The 24,227-nt window shown below is 41.2% G+C and overlaps 1 protein-coding gene across 3 annotated transcripts in view; it reads left to right on the top strand.

The window, feature by feature from the left end:
- LOC148678079 (ADAMTS-like protein 1) overlaps positions 1-22,123 on the top strand; it is a 210,388-nt gene extending 188,265 nt beyond the window's left edge. For 2 of the 3 annotated variants that reach the window (XM_088631307.1, XM_088631326.1), the window contains 11 exons: positions 1,401-1,580; positions 2,531-2,684; positions 3,968-5,048; positions 5,276-5,403; positions 5,990-6,124; positions 6,878-7,090; positions 9,361-9,484; positions 15,935-16,142; positions 17,419-17,528; positions 18,457-18,677; positions 19,702-22,123. In XM_088631307.1, coding sequence (XP_088487433.1) covers positions 1,401-1,580; positions 2,531-2,684; positions 3,968-5,048; positions 5,276-5,403; positions 5,990-6,124; positions 6,878-7,090; positions 9,361-9,484; positions 15,935-16,142; positions 17,419-17,528; positions 18,457-18,677; positions 19,702-19,808 — 2,661 coding nt within the window. In that variant the 3' untranslated portion in view covers positions 19,809-22,123. The remainder of the gene's footprint in view (positions 1-1,400; positions 1,581-2,530; positions 2,685-3,967; positions 5,049-5,275; positions 5,404-5,989; positions 6,125-6,877; positions 7,091-9,360; positions 9,485-15,934; positions 16,143-17,418; positions 17,529-18,456; positions 18,678-19,701) is intronic. The other variant, XM_088631318.1, reaches the window with a different exon arrangement.
- Positions 22,124-24,227: the final 2,104 nt, after the last annotated feature.

Here is a 24,227-nt window from a genome sequence, read left to right as displayed (position 1 = left end):
TTAATGCATAAGTATAAGTATCAATTTTGGTTTCATCAGACCATAGAATCTTCCTCCAAATTGTTGAGTCTCTCACATGCCTTTGGGCAAAGTCCAGCCGAGATCTGATATGAGTTTTCAGCATAGGCTTTCTTCAAAGGCCAGATTTATGATGTGTTGTCTCATGCACAGCTTATCCCATTTCTGTCATGGAGGACTGTAACTCGTTTAGAGTTGCCGTACGCCTCTTGGTGACCTCCTTTACTATGGCTCTTCTTGCCTGGACACTCAGTTTTGGAGAATGGACAGTTATGGGCAGATTCACAGTTGTTCCATATTTTCTCACCCTTTTAATGATGGACTTCACTGTGCTTTGAGGTATATTCAATGCCTTGGAAATGTTCTTATATCCTTACCCTGACTGGTATTTTTCAAGAACCTTGTCTCGGATCTGCTTGGAATGTTCCTTGGAAATGCACTTAGTGGGGAAGCTCCCAGACACAGGTGTATTTATTCTGAAATCATGTGAAACACCTCAACTGCACACAGGTGGACTCCAGTCAAGTAATTATGTGGCTTGGAGAAGAGCGTTGGTTACTTCAGAGGTAATTTAGGTGTGTCAAAGCAAAGGGGTGAATACTTATGCATTCAATTATTTTCTGTGTTTTATTTTTAATTAATTTAGTAAAATGTCTGGATTTGTTTTTCAATTTGACATTATAGAGTACTTTTTGTTGATGAGTGGCAAAAAATCAATATGGCTTATCTACATAAGATAGATTACATTAACATTAACTCCTTACTTCTGTTGAATTTGGTGGGATTCGGGTTGATTTAATTTAAAATACTAATGACACAAAAATGAGTCAGAGTTACATGTATATTAATAACTTTGAAATTGTGAGTTAGTATGCTATTTTACATTTTATGTACAGTTTGGAATCTCCAATGATTAACTATCTCAGCTTACCTCCACAATCCGTAGTATGTAAAAGGAGAATGAAGACTTGCACAAGTATTCCTCCAACACACTCACTTGTCATGGCCATTTTCCATTTCACATGTTGTGGATTCCACAGTACTTTACCACACAGTTAGCACCTTTTGGAGGATAAATGAGCTTTTTGCTGAAAACACCGCTCGGCAAATTCCAGAGCCTTGTGTTGCAGGGAAGTTGATGAAACATTGCCTAATTCAGGTAACCAAAACACAAGCGGTATTCAGATAGCTGAGTTCCCACCCCTCTGGGAATTCCAATCACATTATTGAGGCTCGACCAGTCATGTCTGGAATGAAGTTAACGCCTGGATCAGCCTGAACTCCAAGCTATTTGGGAGTCTCTCAGATAGGCCTCCTAATCCAAATCAGAATTGTTCATCCTCTGTACTGGTCGAGCTCATTGTGTGTGTTTGACCCTGCAGTGTTCCCGTAGCTGTGGAGGAGGCGTACAGAAGAGGGTGGTTCTCTGTAAACAGCGTCTTGCCGACGGCAGTGTGTTGGAGCTGCCGGACACCTTCTGCCCATCTCCAAGCCCTCCAGCCCAGCAGGCCTGTGAGAAGAGCCAGTGTCCAGCCAAGTGGGCCTCCATTGAGTGGTCACAGGTGTGTTCATCTTGGTTTCAGTTTCCAGCAGTCCTTTTCATAAAGGAGAAAGGGGGGAAACATAAGACCTTAAGAAATGTTACAAGTTAGAGGAGTTACATTATTTGGTAGCTAGCTGTCTTAATGATCTAAATTCATAGATCCTATCCAGCCATTTCTTAAAAGAAGCCAGGGTATTAGATTTTACAACATGGCTAGGTTAGGGTAACATGTTCTGGAGACCCACAACCTTTTTGTGTAAAAAATGTCCCCTGTTCTGATTTTCAAACGCCTTTCCTGAAGTTTCTATATGTTTACCTAGGTTTAAAAGTGGAGGAGTATTAAACACATACTTGAATACACATATGAAGCTCTCTCATGAACAAAGTCAGAAGGAGCCTGCTGGCTTTAGTGTCACAATGACACCTACTGAATATCTGAATATAATATATGGCATTATTTTCAAGTTCTAACTTGGCTCTTATGCTGAATTTGCACTTTTTATTAAGATGCGCAGTGTTACTGTGGGTCTGCCAGACAGCAGGGAACAGCACAATGGGGAGTACAGACTGTTTTAAACACACAGAATGTATGGTGAGGTTCCAGCCCCAATTACACATTGGACACAATATACAAATATGTAATAGCTGTCATTCTAAAACACCAGAAGTAGTTACATCAACTCAGATGCACATTGAACAACTAGAACAACACAAAGACGACATTGTGCTCCCATCATGCCTGTATGCTAACCAAGTCCACTGGAACCCAGGCTATGGTCCCATCTGCTACTGTACCTCCAGGGGCCGATTGTCATTGCAATATACTGTAATAACAGCTTAAGTCTGTATATCCAAAATATAACACTCATGCAGTGTTGTAAATCTTTAGTGAAAATATTAGCATGGGTTAAAATAATATCAGCTTATTAATGCTGCTCCACGTTTCTGAAAAAATATTTATGTTGTCAGTGCTCCGCTACCTGTGGGGAAGCATCTCAGACACTAGTGGTGGTGTGCAGGAAGCTGAATGAAAACGGTGAATATGTCATTCTCAACTCTTCGGCCTGTTCCTCTCTGCCACAGCCCTTGACTCTGAGATCCTGTTCTCTGGGACCATGTGGAAGTAAGAGTTTGCTTTGAACCGGCTCAGATTTTACACCAGCCTCATGCCACTGATTCTGCAGTCCGAAACATCTGTGCTGATAAAACCAGCCTTTATACCCAATGGAACTAAATTTTCTACTGTCATTTTCTTTTTATTATTATTTTTTTCCCACCTTAGTCTTGTTATATTCCATAGGAAACTGTTTCAAGACAGGATGTCTGCACTACAAGCACAGAAATAATAAAAAAACTGCTACATTCTAGTTTCATCTAACCATGTACATGCTTATAACCACTTTAATCTTTCTTTTTGCGTTCAAGACTAGATGGGGTTTGGTTCTTCAGTATCTCGTAGACTAATTATCTGTTAGCTCCCCTCCAGGCAGCCTCCTGTCTGCTGGTTCTGGTTTAATGTGTTTCAGCTCTTATTCCACACTCTGGCGAATACGGGGCCCTCTGTTGCTGCACCCCAATACCCCGTAACACCGTCTCAAAATAATCAGGGATTCAGCCACACTGGGTGCTTTTAAAACTAATCTGAAAATTACATTTAGGCTAATCACTTCCATCACAAAGCAGTTCTGAACAAAGTTTGTAAGGGCTTGTGGCTATAAGCATGTGTGTTTTGCTTCCTGTATCGTAAATTACAGTCTGCGTTAAAAATTCTGAATTCATGCTCATATTTTTGCCATATGTGCCATAAATATGAAAATTATATAGTTTTTGAAAATTCTAAAGAACATTGTATAAATTAGTTGAATTTGAAGCTTTGAATTCACATTACGATTAAAATATTTATATTTTAACTTGTGACTTTTAAGTAAATAAATAAAATGTATTTCTTTTTTGTAATAGATTTTGTTTCTTTGCCAATTTAACCCACCTTAGTTTAAACCTGGTCTTTCAACTGAAAGGGATCAGTGTTTTTCCTAGATTTCCTAATTCATTTTTACTTTGCAAAATATTTCTTAATTTAAATGAAACCTAAATAAACTGTTGGCCAGTTTTAACATGTAGGCATGAAAACTGACTTAATTAAAGCTTTTTACATTAAAGACATATGAGAGTGGGCTCGTACTGTATTACCCAGTATTGTTGTAAGCATTAGACTTGTTGATAATTAAGAATTCTGATTGATTGGTTGGTTGATTGGATTGAATGATTGACTACTCAATCATTACATAACAGAAACCTTGATTTTAATTTGACTAAATAACATACTTTGCCACTAAATCCTCTCTCATAATCGTACTCAGTCAATTTCCAGACTAACAAGTGTACCTCTTTCTAATCTCATTCCAGGGTCTGCCAAGCCTGCAGGTACTAAGCTCAGTCCACATATCCTGGCTCAGAGGAAGGTATACGTTCAGTGGAGAACAGAGAAAAAGTTACAGTTTGTTGTCGGAGGAAATGCCTATCTGAAGCCAAAAACCTCAGTGATCATCCGCTGTCCTGTCAGACGGTTCCACAGGGGTCTGTTAAGATGGCAAAAGGATGGGAAGCCACTTGCTGGTTTGTCCCACATCACAGTCACACCGTTTGGATACCTCAAAATCCAGCACCTCAAGACGTCTGATGCTGGGACCTATACCTGTGTGGCAGGCCAAGCACAGGAGAGTTTTGTTGTTAAGATCATCGGCTCCAAACATAAGCTCACCACTCCGGAGAGCAGTCTGTGGTTAACAGCTACGGGCAAAACTCTTCGAGAACATTTCCTCTTGCAAGATAAAGTGCAGGACCCAAGGGTTAAACTCAGCCTGTATGATGACATTGTCCTCCGACTCTTAGAGCTGAAAGCTCCTTCAAAGGAGAATCAATACTCCGGAGAGCTGCTCAATTCATCGGAGAAAAACGTTTCATTTTTGGAGGAGGACCACAGTCTGGAGACCTCTGTTCCTCTGACTCTTGTGACTGAGCAGTGGAAACTGGATGAAATCATCAGAAACCTGTCTTTCCAGCCAGAAGAGCTCAGGAGTTCCTTTGGTGACAAGCTCATTATGCAGCTGCTAGGGGAACTCACCAAGAACAAAGGGGAAAGCAATGAATCCACTTTGCAGTATCCTGAAAGGGGTGAGCTGACCTCTCTGGAATCAACCACCCATAAACTTAATCCTGCGTTTCACAAGGTCTCAGTCAACACAGACATACTCAGGTCTCGGGGCTCTACTGGAACACCCAAAGAACAGCCCAGAGCCCCTTGGATCATGCAGAAAGCATTGCAGAAAAACCCTGCTTCCTCCTCAGAGGTCATTGTCCACATTGGCCTTCCAGTCCTGCTGCACAGGTGGACCAACAAGCTGGAGCTCAGATGTGAGGCTGCAGGCAGCCCCGAGCCAGCTGTCAGCTGGTCTAAGAATGGAGTAGAGCTCCATTACAGCAGCAGGTCAGGAATATTTCTGTCTCCAATACCAAGATTACTAATTTCCTGTGTTTGCTGAAATAATGAACTCGTTTTGTGACTTCTCTTCTGGCTTTGCAGCTGTAGAGGCTGTTGAAAAGGCTTTACAAAGGGTGACACTATTTACCCAGGCTCTAGGACTGTTTAATTTGAAGTTCAGTCATGAATCACAACTTACAATTAAGTGTTTTATTTTGCTTTTGTTATGGCAGAGTAGAAAAGATGCCAGATGGCACCCTGAAGATTCTGGCACCAAGTGAGGCTGATGCGGGACTCTACACTTGCACTGCCAGGAACAGCATCGGCTCTGCTTCCCTGTCCTCTGATGTGCAGCTTGCAGGTTTGAGCACTATGATTAACTCCTGTGATTCATTCTGCTCCTGAATGGTCATCACAAATGCAGGGTTTCATACATACTTTTATTTGAAAAACAGACTCCCTTCCAAATCCCTCTTTCTTTTTACATCTCAGACTTCACTCAGGATTTTGTGTGCCTGGTGTTTCCTGGGCGAATGTCATTGCATTCTCACTCACTCACTCCCTACTGGGACGTTTCTCCACTAAGTCAACACTAGAATGTCTTCACTAGGTCAACGTTTCATTCGCATATACAGTAATAAATGCATATCTTACAACCTTGCAAGGAAAAGAGAATTCTATCTGATCTACTTTTCCTCACCTACAAGATCACCTCCGCAATCTCGCCCTTACAAGGCTTAAGCAGAAGGCCTGCGAAGACCCCCTCAGCTGATCCTCTGCGTCTCTCCAGAGAGAAGTATTGATCAGTGACTGTGGTGAATGCAGGAACTTCACTATTATAGTGACAGCACTCTGTTATGCTGTTATAGCATTATATCATCAAAGTATTCTCTGTGAAGTTAGAGAATTGCTTTTAGCCACTGTTTTTCACTTGCCATCCCTTCCAGCTCCTCCACAGGCTTCTCCAGAACTTGCAGATTGGGCAGCTCTGGTTTCAGCAGCAGAGCCAGGCATCCAAACGCTCCTCATCGCTGGCAATAACACCAGAGTGTCCCTAACAGTGGGATCTCACATTCTCATTGGTTTGTGTTCCTGTTTTCCCTCATTCCACTCCACATTTATCTTCTGAATCTTGATGTTACTGAATACCTACAGCAATTCTGAAGTAATGCTAAAACCACTATTACTTCTTATTGAAAAGGGCCTTTCATAAAAAGCAGAACTAATAGCATGCCAGTAATACACAAATCCAAAGTGTAAAAACTGAAAAATAGAGTAAGTGCACCCAATAAAACCAAGAGTTAAACCAGATTATGTATTAAAAGCTTTACTGAACAGAGGGGTCTTTAAGTGAGTTTTAAAAATATTTACAGGCGCAGGGTCTCTAATGGACCTGGGCAGTGAGTTCAACAGACATGGTGCTGCACAAGTGAAGGATGTATCTATTGTATACAGCCTGGTCTTCAGCAGACTTAAGAGGACTTGCATCAGAACTTCTCAAATGGCAGATCTGGGTCTACTGTAAATGTATTTAAAACCTTTTAAGACAAGGAACACCTTATATATAAGTAGTAAATGCGTTATAAAGGGAGATCATGAAGATGATGATGAATATGCCAAATGCTAGTCTAAACACCATAGTATAGAATTCCATCAACTTACTATCAACAGGCCAAATTAAATTCTGATTCACAAACCGTAGACAAAAACCTGCATGTCGATTGAGAAACACAGCAACAATTGCGATGTTCTGAAGACTTTTTTTTTATTCTAAGCTGTTGGTGTAATGACTGCTTGCTTCAACCTGATACTGTATTTTGGTGTCTTCCATTCAGGATGCTCAGTGAAAGGTCGTCCCAGACCACAGATCTCCTGGTTTCACAACAGCCAGCCACTGGCTAAGGAACTGGGGATTTCTTATCAGCTTCTGGCAGAGAACCACGTCTTACAGATCTCGCGCATCACAAAGAATCTAGAAGGGGAAGTGAGCTGTCTCTCAGAAAATGAAGCAGGAACCCTACGGCAGAGCGCAGCCTTAGACATACAAGGCAAGTATCCTTGCTAAGGCTGATGAGTATCACAGCTCCTGCAAATCCCAAATTGTTTTTCAGTATTATTCCACAAATGCTTTTGTGATTTCTTTACAAACACCACAAATGTGCTCCCAAAGTTACCATGCAAAATTTCATGTTAAAAAAAATTAATAATCTGTATTATTGAAGATAAAAATGAAATCATGCAGGAGTGTTATGGGGAAAAAGCTTACTTTCCCTTCCAGTGTTATTTGCCTCCCAGTGTTATTTTAATTGTTTGTACTAGTAGACAGCCCACACCAGCCTTTTAGTATTCATCTGTGAATTTTACAAACAAAAAAGAGAATGCACACCCATAGTTAATTAAGTGCATTGGGCATTGTGTTCAATGAAGATCAATCAGAATCATTTAAAAGATGGATTCACGCTTTGAACACCATGACAATTAATTGAATGCCATCGGTATTTTAGCACAAAAAGGTCTTCATCAGGTCTTACATATTAAACTCAAGAAGGGTCTTATGTCATGTTATTATGTCGATAAGTGTCTGAAAACACAAGTTCATTTTCCAAATGCTTAACAGTATTCATTTGCTTCACCTGAAAACTGTTCATTAGTGAAAAAATATAATAGATTAAATAAAAAATGTGCTCGAAGCCAGTGGAGCAAATCACTGTACAAGCCGTGTCCCAATTTCTGCTTATCTTGAATTTCTAACAGCTGTGTTTTGTATAAACCACAAACTCCATTAGTCACAGCCCAGTAGCAAAGAAAGCAAAGTGTCACAGCTATCAGCCCTGGATGTAATGGATGCAAAACGTGTCTCAGTAGTTGTGTGAAACACGAAAAGTGGCACAGTACAGTATTTCAAAGTGAATAAATCATATTTACATTTGCACAAATAATGTTTCTGCAGTGGGTCAGCAGAATTGAAGCAAGTGAAGACATTTATTGTAAAGGAACAAGTAAAGGTTTATTCCATGCTGAAAAGAGAAAAAAAGATACACAATGTTTCGGCTCTGGAGCCTTCTTCGTGAGACATTGTAGGTTAGCACAAGCAAAATGTGACATTGTGATATTTACCCCGTTCTGGGTAAAATTCTAGGTTTACATAAAAAATGTTTTGAAATTTCTTAAATATTTTTAAGCATGACTTCTGAAAGCAATGTCTTATATATTCGTAGATTTGTACCTTTTAATTCTTTCTTACTATTGTTCAGTAAAAAAAAACTTTACATTTAATTAATTTTTATTAATAGTTTGCTAGTTTTATGGTTGGTTTTGCTCTTCAAAATGCAGATGCAGACCCCCTCACCCCCCTTTCCCCATATTACAGTATAAGTATACAGTCTTTTAACAGTGAAATGTTCACAATTCTGGCAGAATCCTTCCAAAACATGTCAGGGCGGCACACAGGATTTGCATTATACACTGCTGTGATTGTTGCCATGGATCTTGAAAGATACCGACACAATCGGGTTTGCCTCGAAAAATTCTTGTTTCCCATTTGTGGTTATATGAACTTTAATGCCCTGACGCCAAAGCATGTCAAGAACTTTTGAGATGTCCTGTTTTCAACAGAAGAAGGGCACACAGGACTTGGACAGGGCAGGTATCCTATACTTGTGCAACTCCAGCACGGGATTAAAGATTCTGCCAATGAATTTTGCCAATCTAGGGATCATTATGGTATTATTATGCACTGTTTGATTAAATGTTTAATGGACAAGAGCAGCAGTTGTCCTCTACCTTTTCTCTACTATAGCTGCCATTCTGTATGCTCTTATGAAGCAAATAAATGTGGTGGCTCTGTGGCTAAGGATCTGTGCCTGTGGCTGGAAGGTTGCCAGTTCATATCCCAAAGCCGGCAGAAGAATCCTACTCTGTTGGGCCCCTGAGCAAGGCCCTTAACTCCAACTGCTCTAGGGGTGGCGTATAAATGGTTGACCCTGCGCTCTGACCCCAAGCTTCTCTCCCTGTCTGTGTGTCTCATGGAGAGCAAGTTGGGGTATGCGAAAAGACAAATTCCTTAGACAGGAAATTGTATATGGCTAATAAAGTGATCTTAATCTTAATGAAAATGGTCACTTTTTCCCATATTATGACTCCATCAAACTCCATCGTATGCCTGCTGCTGTGTTGTGTTCAAGTCTTATATGGATTTAAAGCAGCACATGTCTTAAAGTGACACTTGTGATTAAGGAAGACTCGTGACTGGTCATCAGCAATGCACCTAGTGGAGAGGTGTAACCTGAAATCATTTTCTGACCCCTGTGAATCCAAGGTGTTATGTCTGCTGGGCAAAGATGTCTCCTGGATGGAGTGATGAGCAACAACTCCCAGTGCACGGATAAGACTAATTCTTCACTGACGACAGAGTCCTGTAATGGGCACCATTGTTCTCCCAGGTAGGATTCTAAGAATATGTGCTTTGATTCATGAAGCCTGTGAATTCTGCAGATTGTGCAGTGTGTATAATCTAGAGTGTATATATAATATATCCATGCTGAAACATTTAAAATATCTTATTAAAAACTATATGACATCTTTCTAATATGTCAATCATCCACTGATTAGCTGAAAGCACCTTTTTTATTGTACTGGATGCAACAAACCAGAGCTCTTCTTATAAGTGTAGGTTCGGGGCAAAACTATCAAGGGTAGCACACCAGTTCATCACAGTGCATACAGACACACTCACACCTACACTGATGCACTCAGGGACGATTCAGAGCCCCCAGTTAACCAAGCCAGCGTGTCTTTAAGGTTTGCACGGTGCCCAGAGAAAACCAACAAAGACACAGGGAGGAAAACTTCACAGGACCAGAATATTTCTTTACTATTCAGTCAAGAATGTACACATTGAGACTGAATAGATTCTGAAAAGGGCCTCTGGATGAAATCAATCCAAGTTCACATATGTTATAAGGTTATAATTATTTTGGGGAAACTGCTATTCCTCTGGGACAATTACTAGTGTATTTTAATCTAATATAATTCTATTCAATTTAAATTTAGACCAAATTTAATTCAGATTTTCTTGAAAACAACTATATATGTCATAGCATTTAAGTCTGTAGTCCATAGTCCACAGTTTTCTGGTTAGAGTCCTGGTATAATCCAAGGGTGGGCAAGATAGCTGTGGATTGGTTCAGATGTCCTCTTCTTTCCATGTGAGAGCAAACTCTGTGGTGCTATAGAGCTTATGGCAGAGAGCAATGTTTATTATGAACAGACGTTATCATCCTGAGGGGCAAAAAAAAAGAACAATTCAAAATGTAGAAAACTTTACTTATTATTGGCATTTTGATAGTAGCAGTGCTGATCTCACCTGATCTCAAAAGGTAACAAATGTTGGGCTTGTCATTATTAGGGTGGAAATAGATCTCCAAGGAAAATCAGGCTGCTGTTAGAAATATGACTTGACCAGTAAGTGGCACTCCCCCTTCTGGACCACAATTTCCAAATAAATGCCTCAGTATGTTGACAGAGTAATGTGCAACAGGAGATGCCATCCTTCTGATTCGATGTCAAACCAATGTTTAACACAACTATTTGGCCATTAAAGATCCTATAGTATTGTTTTTATGGTTAGAGGTGTTAACTCCTGTGTCCTGGCTAACTTCCATTGTGAAGTACCTGAATGGGAGACTTCCTGGGAAAGCTAAGGTTGCTGCTGGAAGAGGTGTTAGTGGGACCAGCAGGGAGCGCTCACCCTGTGGTCTCTGTGGGCCCTAATGCTACTAATAATCCCCACCTCTGAATTGGCTTCATCACTCTGTTCTCCTCCCCACTGATAGCTGATGTGTGGTGAGCGTTCTGGCGCACTATGGCTGCTGTCGCATCATCCAGGTGGGGCTGCACATTGGTGGTCGTGGAGGAGAGTCCCCATTACCAGTAAACCGCATTGAGTGGAGTGTCCAGAAAAGAGCTATATCTAAGGTCTAAGGAATATCTAAACCTAAGGAATTTTTATTATTAAGTTACTCAGGCTGGCCTACATAAAATCAACCCTTAAATTAGTACTGTTGTGTAGTGGGGCTTTTGGTGCATAAAGGCTGCTGCAAAGGCTGCCTTTAGAACATATTTTAGCCAGATACTGTATGTTGGCAGGATGGTGCAATCTGGCCATGTACTTTGCAGGTAGGGTATACAGTACTTCTACTGCCCTTATTATCTTCTGTGATCCTTCAGCTCCACTGAGTGGTTTCTGCTACAGTTACATCTTACTTTTTTAAGGGTCCATCTTGAATATAATAGTAAATATAAAAATAGTCAAGTATTTTATTTTTCATTTTGAAAGACAGAAGTCCAGATTCATTTTTAAGACATTAAATGATTACCAAGTGATGTATCACTATTTAGCTGATCATGACAGTATCCTCTTATCTGTATTTCTGTGTATTCTTTGGGACAGTCTGGAAACGTACAGTAAATTATAATCATACAGTTTTTGCATGCAGTTCTGTTTTCGTGTATTTCTTTAATAATTTGAAAAACATTTTCAAAAGCTCCATTTAAAAATGTTCTCTTCATCAGTGCTATCATATATTTTAGGCATGCTTAGTTGCTTTAGTAAATGTAGTCTCACTACATCAGAAATATTTTTTGTTTTCAGATCCCTCTAAATATATATATTTTTTAAAAGACAATATCTGGCTTGTCTTTTCATTTTCAAATTTTCTTATCTTAATATAACTCTTAGTTAATGAGATATAATGATACAATTACAGTATTGTTTGTATTAAGATGCTGTTGTATAAATTAGCTACTGTTGCTGACCTCTATAGGCTAAGAAGCTGAACTGCAATTGAGCAAAATTAAGTCACTGAGCAATACATTAATTTCCTTTCCGTCGATGTTGCTAATAGATAGATAGATACTTTATTGATCCCGTGAGGGAAATTGCAGTGCAACAGCAGCTTAACACACACAACACAGCCACAGTGTAACGAATTATATACTAATAGTACAATACATACAATACAATACAAGAGTTACTCACAGTCCGGACACACAAGAGGAAACTAGAACAGTACAGTACACAGAAAATCGTATCACACGTATGAATATAAATATAGATGTAACCATAGATATAAATATAAATATAAATGTATTGCACAGGTCCCTGGCATATATTGCACAAAAAAGTGGTTGTAAACGGGAAAAAGAAAAAGAAAAAGAAAGAGAACAGATGTAGCAGTATATGTGTATATGCGTTTAGTCCAGAAACAGGTCACTGTCGCTGTTGCCTCTGCCAAGACGCAAGGTGGATGCGTTGTACAGTCTTATGGCAGACGGCAAGAATGACCTCCTGTAGCGCTCCCTGTCGCACCGTGGGTGAATCAGTCTATTGCTGAACGTGCTCTTCATTCCTGCAAGCCTGTCATAGAGGGGATGGGAGAAGTTGTCCATGATGGCCTCCAGTTTGGACATCATTCTCCTCTCAGCCACTACCTCCAAGGGGTCCAGGTCAGACCCAATGACAGAGCTCGCTCTCCTGATGAGCTTGTTCAGCCTTTTGGAATCTACTGCTCTAATCCCAGAGCCCCAGCACACCACTGCGTAGAAAATGGCACTCGCTACCACCGACTGATAAAACATGTGTAGCATCTTACTACACACATTGAAGGACCTGAGCCTCCTCAAGAAGTAAAGTCGGCTCTGTCCGTTCTTATAGATGGCCTCGATGTTCTTAGACCATTCCAGTCTATCGTCGATGTGCACTCCCAGGTACTTGTACGAGTCCACCATCTCCACGCCACTCCCATGGATGTAGACAGGAGTAGGTTTGACCTTTTTCCTCCTGAAATCTACCACCAGTTCCTTTGTCTTTGTAACATTCAGTTCCAAGTGGTTCACCCCACACCACTCCACAAAGCTGCTGACCAGTCCTCTGTACTCCTCCTCCTGCTCACCCTTGATACATCCCACAATCGCAGAGTCATCTGAGAACTTTTGCAGGTGGCATGACTTTGAGTTGTACTTAAAGTCCGAAGTATAGAGGGTGAAGAGGAATGGAGAAAGAACTGTCCCTTGAGGTGCCCCTGTGTTACTCACTACCAGTTCAGACACGCAGTTCTGAAGTCTCACAGACTGTGGTCTGCCCGTCAGGTCAGGTCAGGTAATGCCATAATGTTTAGGTGAACTCTATTATATTATTTTTATAATTGGCGATAATCTGCAAGACTAAATGCTTTGATCCTAACATGACCAAAACAAGAAAAGGTTATTCACAAATACTTGAAAATAACAATTTTAAAGTACATTTTCTGAGAACTCTTTCATACTTACTTTATTGTCCCAGCTGGAAATCTGCTTTGAATTTAGGTAAAAGACAACATAACATAATACATTTAACACAACACCCCATTAACAAATAAGAGACATACATGTATGATGAGAAAGAAATATATTCTGCTGCGACTCACTATGCCTTCCTCTAAATCTTTTTCTAGATCTCTTTGTCGTTCCTTCTCCTCCTCCTTGGGCTGCCTGCCCCCTTTTCTCACTAAACCAGCATTCCGTCTCTTCACAGCGATCTGTTCCAAGACCAGGCTACCTATCCACCTCTTATTCCTTTACTTTGTTAGAATTTTAGTCTTTGTTAGAATGTAAATAAAATATACAGTCACTTGTCAAAATTAAGCAGGTTAATAACTGTAGAACTGTAGAGTCACTAATCCCAACTTGGCTTTCTAACACTCTTAGAATCTTATAATCTTGTAATTATTTGTAATTGACGTGGCTATTTTCGTGAAACTCATTTCAAACCTTCACTGGACTGCGCTGTGACTCTTTGCTTCCCTACACTACAAACCATGTCTGTGAGATCATCTGAATTATCAGAAGATTCTAAAAGGCAGTTCAGTCCCTGCAATCAAAACAGCCCCACAGGCACTGTGTGCTTTTGATTGCTCGGATCTGGACTTGCTGTGCTTGAGCTTTCTCCCTCTGTCTCCTGTGCTATAGGCTGGCATTAAAAGCAGAGGGTTGTGTTCAAATGAGCCAAGTGAAGGTTTCACAGTACCCTGGTACGCCTTTTTGGTGAAAAGATCCAGGCTTCTATTGGTACACATTGGGCAGTCAACATATTGATAGAAATTGTACAAAGACTTCCTTTGGTTTCAGTGGTTAAAATCACCATTTGCTTTAGGATGAATGTACGCAACGGTTTCAGAAGTCTGCAGGAGTTCTCTGTGTAGGTAATAACATTGACAGCAACTCAATATTAGCCAGACAGAGCCTCTCTTGCACCGTGATACAGTATATACAAACACCTCCCTCCTGTGTTCCTCTTGTTGCTGTTCTGTCTCGGTCCAGCCTAAAGGAGGCGCCAAAACTTCAATGGCCAAGTCCGACTCCGTGTCTATGAGCCAAGTCTCTGGAAAGGCCAGGAGACCAGCGTCCCTGTATTCATGGAGACTGTTGACATTTGCTTGTAGCTCATCAGCCTTGCTCCTAAGAGAATGAACATTACTCATGTGGCTGTTGTGATTTATTGAGGAGCTGGCTGGTGTTTTTTGCACAGTAGCAACACTACTTCTCTTTTGAAACAGAAGTAGCATTTCCTGTGCCTCAGAGACGAAAAAATCCACACAGGGAATGGAAAAAATGTTTCAAGAAAAGGTCAGTTTTGCCCATGGTGCAAGAAAAGAAGCACTGTAATGGAGGTTTTAGTAGAAATTGTTTTTCTGACATGCTGTACACTTAAGGGACATATAAAATGTATCCAAAGAAATAGTTTATTATTGCAGTGTCATGGGCTTTGTAAAGAGTGCAATGAATGATTGGAAGCATTTCCTCTTTGAGAATGAGTCATTGCTTTCAGCTGCTTTTCAGAAATTATCCCTTTAACATCTGTTTTCTTGATGCTTCCTCAGTTATAACGGTGGGCGTAGTTAGAGCTCTTGGGCCCTGGGTTCAATACCTTCTGTGTGGAGTTTGTATGATCTCTTCTGTGTTTACATGTGTATTTCCTGGCTGCTTTGGTATGTTCCCAGAGACATACAACTTTATGTTACAGGTTTAGCTGCCTACTGTACTTTCTTCCCCCACAATTAACTCCCTGTACCAAACACAATGTTCTGTTTCAGTGCTGGTTAATGGTAGCTCTTCTTTTCTAGTGTCAGATTTGGAAATGTTCGATTTACTGTATTCTGATTGGAAACTGAAACAACATCTGCCTAAGAATGATAGCTCCATTTTTGCCACTGCCTAGATTTAATTAAATTGATTTATGTATGAATCTTCGCTGCTACTGCTGCTATCATGGTAGAAATGCTGTTAGATCAATTGCAGTAATAGGTTTTAACATGGTGTAAGACACAAATGAGTGGAGTGCTCACAATTTACTTTGATACCCAATGATATTCCATTAAAGGATAATTTTATCTGATGGACAGCATTTGTTCATTGACCTTGTGGGTTAAAAAAAGGAAATGGATGTTTCAGAGGGGCAACTACTGGTGTACTAGTGGGTAGTATTGCTGCCTCCCAGCACTGGGCTCCTGGGTTGAATTTCTGGGTGCTATCTGTGTTGAGTTTGTATGTTCTCTGCATGTCTGTGTGGTTTTTGCCACAATCCCAAGTGCTGGTATGCTGGTAGGTTAATTGACTTCTGGAAATATTTGGCCGTAGTGTGAATGTGTGCGTGTTTGGGTCTGTGTCAGTCCTGCGATGGACTGGCGTCCCGTCCAGAGTGCACCCTGCCCTGCACCCGCTGTTTGCCTGAATAGGCTCTGGTTCCCCCGGGACGCTGACCCGAATGAAGCGGATCGAAAATGGATGGATGGGTATTTTACAGACCCTGTGGTGTTGGTAACAAGCGGCACGTTTGTCTGTCTCCTCTGTGGCAGGTGGCTGGTGTCACCCTGGTCCCTGTGTTCCAGGAGCTGTGGGGGTGGTCTTCAGAACCGCACAGTGTCGTGCCACAAGGAGACCGCTGATGGCATCTCCACTCCCCTGGCCGACAGCAGCTGCTCTGAGGCAGGCCAGCGGCCTCCAGATTCACAGTCTTGCAACACACTGCTCTGTGTGGGCTGGGCAACCTCTTCCTGGACACAGGTAAGACCTTGCAAGAGAAAGCGAGTTCTGTAGTCTGAGCCTGCCCTGTTAGTTTCACTGTTTATCTTGACTGATACAGGGGGAAGCGGATGTGCAAATATGTCCTGCTGAAGTTCTAGAAATTAAAATACTAGCCTCTCAAAGGTTTCGGGGGTATGTGTAACTCTAATGCATTTTTAGAACCAGGGAACGCAAATGAATTCTGAATAGTTCTTGCTAAATGTAACCTAGTAAAGAAGTGCATATTATCACCTATGTGTCGCAAATTTTATCTTAGTTAAGTTCTAATCCTTCCCTCAGGTTATGCTTCAGTTATTTGCTTTCTTCTTTATTCAGTCTTCTGTCTCTTCCAGTCAGACCAAAATATTTAAGAGTGTTAAACCGAGTTTAGGAGACTATATCGGCAAAGACAGGTTTTAAAACTTGTTCCTTTTTCTTACAGTAGAAGTTCATGTTCTGTGCAGCTGTTTATTTTATGTCATTACGAGGCTGAATAACGAATACTGCTTCCTATAGTACTTCCTGACTTTGGAATGGTGATATTCCTTTACTATATTTTATTTTCCATGGATGAAACAACCTCGCATCTTCATGTTAATAATATCTATGTTTTACTGTAAGCATTGGTCAATATTACACACTTCTGCACAATGAAAACCAATAATGTACGTTTTGGATCAGTTGTGGAGGGGAGCCTCCTGAGTAGCTCAGCTAGTGAACTAGTAAAAACTAGTAATCTGGTCAAAGTCATGTGAACACAGATTGAGCTACAGACTGGTGCCTGGTGGGTGACTCACATTTCCCATGGCGCAGCAGAGATTTCTGCACTTTTTATCTTTTTGCCAAGGCCAAAGCACCTCAAGTATAACTCCAAGCCTAGGTAATGGCACCACTGGTGGCATGCAATTGGCCATTTTGTCTAATATCTATGTTTGAAGTATTTTATTAAATCCAGATTTTTTTATTTGATTTGATTAAATCCAGACCCAAGTGTTTCATTTGCGCCTCAGAAAAATCTAACTTTATCATTTTCTGTTGCTCTTAGACATAGATTACTGTTTGGCATGGTATGAGGGTGGAGGGCAGACCAGTAGTTTTTTTTGGGGGTGGTGAAATTAGCTTTGGGAATCCCAGCAGGGGTTCAGGCAGGATGCATTCATACGTATTTGAAATTTATTGGAAAACCTATTGGAGGAAAATGCAGATGATACACACCTTAAAGGAGAGGTCTGCCCTGATGAGATTGTGACATATGACATATTTCTCTGCTTCACAGTGTCAAGGACAGTGTGTCGGACTGAGACTGGCGACACAGCACAGACACGTCTTCTGCCAGGACAAGAATGGCACTGGGCTTCCTCTGAATGATTGTGATGGTCTTCAGAGGCAAGGCTGGAACTTATAATATATTCAAACTTTCAGCTAATTTACAAGCTAGATGCAGAACACCTGATCAGTGCCATAGCCTCTGTACCACAGTTTTACATTGTGGAACATCTGTCTTTTATGTCTTGTTCTCCAAAGTTCTTGAAAGTGTCAGTGTGATGCCACCCCCTGTCATTTTACTTCTGCTAAGTTTGTATTACCTCACTGAAACAAACAATGAAAACATTTTGGTGCTCCTGATTTGGTGAAATGTTTTGCAGGACAAGTCTTATAATGTTTAATTATTATTAATTATTAATTCTATATTAATATTAATTAAAACTATATATTAATTATATTAAACAATATATTCACTACAGTAACTGGCTTTAACGGTGCAAACATATCTCTTACAATTATAACTCTTGACTATATGTCATTTATAAACTACCACTGCTTAAATCCACTTTTGATAGAGCCTGCTGACAGTAAACTCACACTATAGAAAATGCCGAAGCTCAGGTATTTTGGCAACAGGAGTTCAATGAGATTTGTCCGTGTGAGTTGACTCTAAACTCTTGTTAATGGAGTTTTTAACTAAAGATACTGAACTTGAATCAATGAAGTCACCTTAACCTCACATTTTCTAAATCATTGTCATTCGTGATGTAATTTACCAAAAGCTACATAAACCATGAGTAAACCACTGCTCTGGCAATCATTTTATGCCTCCCTCCTCCACCCCAGCTCCTCCTTGGGGGAGTCGATCTCTTCCTCCCTACGCCCAAGGGCAGGCCCTCAGCCAGGCGGGTTAAGTCGAATCTCGCCGTACCTAAATTCTCAGTAGACAGCCTCCGACACATGTAATTCCTGAGTGTCGTTACTCCTCGTGAATGGGATGCAGGCGTGTTTTCTGACGTTGCCGTGTCGCTGTGTGTGGTATCCCCAGGCCTGCTGCGTCTCGACACTGCCCCCTGGAGGCCTGCGCGGTGCAGTGGCGAGCGCGCTCCTGGACCCAGTGCACCGCCACCTGTGGGAGCCATGGTTTCCAGTCCCGCCACGTGACGTGCGTCCACCTGCGCAGCGGCAAGCCCACCAGAGAGCTGCAGTGCTCCTGGAGGCCGAGGCCGGCCAGCTGGCAGCGCTGCAACATCCTTCCCTGCGCCAAGAGTGAGTCTTGCTCTCCAGCGGTCTGCAGCTTCCATTGTCCACGCCAAGGGAAATAAGAGTCGCCAACCAGGAAGCAGGTCATGCACGAGGTGGGATGGGCACGACCCTTCAAAGGAGAGGGTCACCCCTGGTATACGGGACTGGTCCCTGGTGGGAGACTCTTATTGCCCATGGCGCTGCAGAGATATCTCTGTTCTTTTGGTCTTCTTTCTTTCCAAGTCCACCCTGCGGTCTGTGAAGGTCCTAATGCCCCAGTGTAGTGATGGGGACACTATACTGTATAAAAGGTGCCATCCTTCGAATAAGATGTAAAACCAAGGTCCTGACCCTCTGTAGTCATTAAAAATCCCAAGCCGTTTCTCAAAAAGAGTAGGGGTGTTACCCTGGTCTCCTGGCCAAATTTCCCCCTAGCCTTTACCAATCATGGCCTCCTAATAATCCCCATCTATGGCTTCATCACTCTGTTCAACTCCCAACTGTTAGCTGGTGTGTGGTGAGCATACTCGCTCACTATGGAAGCTGCACATTGGTGGTGGTGGAGGGGAATCCCCATTATCTGTAAAGCGCTTAGAGTGGAGTGTCCAGAAAAGCGCTATATAAGTGTAAGCAATTATTATTATTACTGGGTTGCAGGGAGCTGGACCCAAACCCAGCAAGCAATGGGCACAAGGCAGGACACAACCTGGATGACACACAGACACAAACACCCTCACACCAGGGCCAATTTTCCCAGAAGCCAATTAACCTACTAGAATGTTTTTGGACTACAGAAAAAAAATCCATGTGAACATGGAAAGAACATACAAACTCCCCAGGTCCATAGGACTGTTTGGGTCTTGCAGATGGATAAATCTGCATCTTACAATGATGTTTGAGAAAGGTATTGTCAGAGACCAATCAAAAAGTAGAAAATCCGAAAACTTCATAATGAGACTGAAATCGGGGGTGGAGGCAAATTGAAGTATTCACACAGCCTGGTCTGTCTTCCTCTGGGCGCGGCTGAGGTGTTGCTTTTCTCTCGCAGCCGAATGCCGGGACTCCACCAGGTACTGCGAGAAGGTGAAGCAGCTGAGTCTCTGCCAGCTGGCGCAGTTCAAGACGCGCTGCTGCGAGGCCTGCAGGGACACCTGAGGGCCGCTGCCGGCCTCCTGCGGGCGGGACAGAAAGGCATGAGGTGGGACGGGCACCACCCTGCAGAGGAGAGGCTTTTTGTTAAGGGGGCCGGATTGCCTTGAAAACGACCCAGCCCAGTAACGAAAACCCTAGCGACTGGGGAGAAAATTTCAACGTTCCATTTAAGGCTTTTTATGTTAGAGGTTTTTTTTTTAATTTTATTATGAGGGCTGCTGTGGGGCCAGGAAGACTTTGCCTTGCGCCAGAGAAGAGGATTGCACTCAAAAGCACACAGGAGGGCCTGTGTGCTGAACTCCTTTGTCATCTCGTCAAAGTGTGACTCCAGGACCTGAGACCTGTGAGACTTATGGCCATCATTAAGGCTTTACAGTATTAGTACAAAGGAGTAAAATAATGTTGTCTTGGGGATTCATTTCCTAGGCATTGTGTTTTCGGCTAATGCATATGTTTTTCTTTCTTTTAAGAATGCCACTGGAAAATTATATTTAAGACGCAAGCTACTTTGTAGTGAACATGTTTACAGTGCTTTCAGTTTGGACAGGGCAATGCAACAAAAATGATAATGACGACTGATAATTGGCCAAATGTTGCTATTGTTGGTTTACCTCTGAAAGTAACAAATTTGTCCCATTATTAGCTGTTATCACACCATTATATTAAGATAATAGTGTGTGAGTCCTGGAGTTGTTGGATAAATGGATTAAGGGATGCAGCAGGTGTAGGATATTGAAGAAGATGAAAGATATGCTGGCCCATTGTAGTAATTCACATCTGACATTGTGTTTGTATGTCTGTATGTTTTACTATAATCTCCCACTGAAGGAAATAAGACTGTAAGATGCTAGTGACTGTTACACTGAGCATAACTACAATTGAGATCTATATTGCTACAGTATATGTTTTTGTGTGAAATATTCAGGCATTACACATGCAAAGCTTTTAATGCATTTTTAAAGACTGATAAGCAGGAACTGGAGTTTGTTACAAAAAGGCTCACTTCAAGCGTCTTTATATAAGGGATGACCTTAAAGGAATTTTCAAAACAGTACGTCTATTTAGAATGGTGCCCAATAATCAAATGCAAAGTGACAGATCTGTGTATAGAACCACAGTGTGACAGATCTTAATTTTGTCTTATAGCTTTTTTCAAAAATTGATTTTTGAAATCAAATTCCTTACAACCGTTTAGTTTATTACACTACATCTTTTGTATCTCTTGTGAAACGAGAGTGAACAGATACTGGATGAGTTTCCCACTACAGCTGTTCAAACGTGTCACACAGAATTAATTCCTGACATGCGCACTGGAGCAGCCAGAGCTGACTGTTTTACAATGCAGGATGTTACGTAACAGCATTTGAAGAAAAAGGAAGCATGTTTCATACTTTCCCATGGCCTTCAGAAATCCTGCAATTATGAAAATGGAGATTTTGATTTTGATTCACAGATTCAGTTTTGGTTGTACTCACCACAACATTATTCTTCTAAAAACACAGAAGGGGCCTGTTTACAGGAGGCAGGGCGATGAGAAGGTATAGCTTCAAATCCCCCTGTCTCACATAAGCACTCCTGCCAGGTGTCAGTGTCAGTGCAGTATAAGTGAGCACTCCAGGCAAACATTGGAAATCCATTACAGATATACACAAAATGATCTTTCAAATCAACAGTAAGTTGTACGCCTCTGAACCAACACAAAAACAAACTGTTTTTCATTGTGACTATGTCCCTGATGTTTAGACTTTATTCTATAGTTTCTGATTTCCTGTGCAGCCCTGACAGCACTTGGCATTGTCTAAAATTTAAACTTAAGCTTGACTGTACATCTTTTATTCCTAAAGTTGCTTTTGTACTGTTAGGCCAGTGAGATTCCTTACACCAATGTCAAGAAAGTGAGATGGATGCAAAAAGTTCTAGTCAGGGAATATTCTCCTTTTTTTGAGATACGAAAACAAGTCTGTTTTGTTCTGTATATAATTTAATGAGATTTTGTTTTTTTGCTGTTAGTATTTTTTTCTTTTTAAAGTACAGGTATTGTACCTATTTATTACAATGACTGTTAGTAAAAACTAAGTGCAATGATTTTAGAAATGGAAAAAAAGCAAAGCAATGTGTAGTTTTTGTTTTTGTACTGTAAATATATGTCATCTGGTTCTTTTTTCCTCATATCGCTTTTCAGACGTCCCTATGGACTGTCATTGCAGTGCATGAAATTGAGTGGAATTTTGCTGAATTTGTCAGATTTGGGTATTCTGACCCAAATCCATAATCTTCTTCCAAACAATAAACTGATTTACATTCCTTTTCTAACCTGACCTCTGGTTGTGTCACCTTCTATTTCATCAACATGAATTCTAACAGATTTTGAGCTGATGTAGTATCTCAGTTTAAGAAAGGACTTTTTATTGAAGAAGTGCTTAACTGTTTTGCACCACAGCTTGGATGAGCCCTGTGGTTTGGATGAAGCACAGAAAATACAGTGTGTCATCCTCTTCCTTATCCCTCAGGTGTCCCTGCCCAGATCCCCGCCGATTTGACTCTTTATATCTCTGTTGATCCTGTAAACATTTTGACAGCCTGGAAGTGGTGGGAATAATAATGATGTAATCATCAGTGTACGCTCTTTTATTAGTGTCCGTTCCCTTTTTTTTCGTGGGCGTTGTACTCTTGGGCCACCATAAACGATGCGAGAAATTTCTCAAATTCAAATCTGGCGCGCCACCAACCTGAGCTACGCTTTGTGAACTAGCTACTGAGCCTCTAGCACGCCATTGCTCTCTACAGTATATTGTGCAGTGTCTCCCTCAATATGGCTCGTAAACTGAAAACAAGTACGAAGTGGAAAGGCAGGTTCCTGTTTGAAAGGGATGGGATATGTAATTATATGTAATTAGTATTACACAGACGGGAGACGAGTGAACTCGCGGTGGAGGGATGACAGACACCATCCATAATACACTTTGCTTTCGTTGCTTTCCTCAGTTTGTTGAATATTTTAAGGTGATTTGGTTTTCCCCAATTAATTTGCTACTTGTTTTGACTAATTTTCCCAGCCTTTTACAATCAATGTTATTGATGTTACCAAACCAGCAATTGAGACTTTCAATAAAAGATTTGTTGAAAAGTGTTTAGATGGTTCTATCAACCTTGAAATAGCTTAGTATCCTTTTTTATTAATGGTGTCACAGCATTTGTCCCAACACAGGTTTCTGTCTATGACCGGTCCCAAGTACTAAGAAGTGTTGCATTTTTCCTAAAATCAGCAATCAGCTTATTTGTTTTTAAACATTTAATTGCAAAGAGAACTTAGTAAAATCATTTAATAGTCAATCAAAGTTTATTTATCAAATGCACAACAATACAGCGTTTAACAGTGGTTTCTGTCAATGAAATGTCTTTTCTGCAAACTCACCAGGGGGTAAAAATCACAAAATGAAAGTTACAAAAGAGAAGGTTACATAATAATACAAAATAGTGCAATAGAAATGGAATAAAATAAACTCAGACAGAGCTCAATAAGCTGTGATGTGTCCAGGGTGTATGCAATACATTATGTCCAAGTAGTTCAGTATGCCGAATACAATGAAAACTGTATGTCCATGTAGCCATTATGGGTGATTTGCTGAAGGAACTGCAGCTTGGCTGCCTGGAGGAAGAAGCTGTTCCGTAATCCGTTAGTCTATGACTGAATGTTTCTATACTGTTTACCGGACGTAGGAGGGAAAAAACAGTTTGTGACTGGGATGACTGGGATCCTTGAGAATGGACCTGGAATTCTTAAAACGTTTAGCTGAGTAGATATCCTGGACGTTTGGTAGCTTACAGCCGGTAAAGAGCTGCGCAGTTCCCATACCAGGCAGTGATGCAACCAGTCAGGATACTCTCAATAGTGCCCCTGTAGAAATTGGCCTGGATATGTGATGGCATGCCAAACCTCTTTAGCCTATGGAGAAAGAATAGGCGCTGCCATGCTGTTTTGACCACGATATTGATGTGCTGGGTCCAGGTTAAGTCTTCTGTGATGTGAACTCCCAGGAACTTAAAAATGCTGACCCTCTCCACTGAAGTCCCTTTGATGTAAATAGGTGTGTGATCTCCTCCCTGGTGTTTCATACAGTCCACAATCATCTCCTTAGTCTTACTGATGTTCAGTGAGAGGTTGTTCTCCTGGCACCATGCTGCCAGGGTTTCAACCTCCTCCCTGTACACAGACTCTTCACCATCTGTGATCAGGTCGATGACCGTTGTATCGTCTGCAAACTTAATGATGGAGTTTGTGTGCCTGGCGACACAATCATGGGTAAATAAGGAGTAGAGGACAGGGCTAAGCACACAGCCTTGGGGGGCTCCAGTGTTTAGAGTCAGAGTAGAGGATACTATATGTTGGTGCCCACCCTCACCACCTGCAGACTTTCCATC

The sequence above is a fragment of the Lepisosteus platostomus genome, chromosome 1, assembly GCF_059453375.1.
Source record: "Lepisosteus platostomus isolate fLepPlt1 chromosome 1, fLepPlt1.hap1, whole genome shotgun sequence".
Lineage (NCBI taxonomy): Eukaryota > Metazoa > Chordata > Actinopteri > Semionotiformes > Lepisosteidae > Lepisosteus > Lepisosteus platostomus.
Note: the sequence above shows the minus strand (reverse complement) of the source record. Positions and strands in the feature narration are given on the sequence as shown.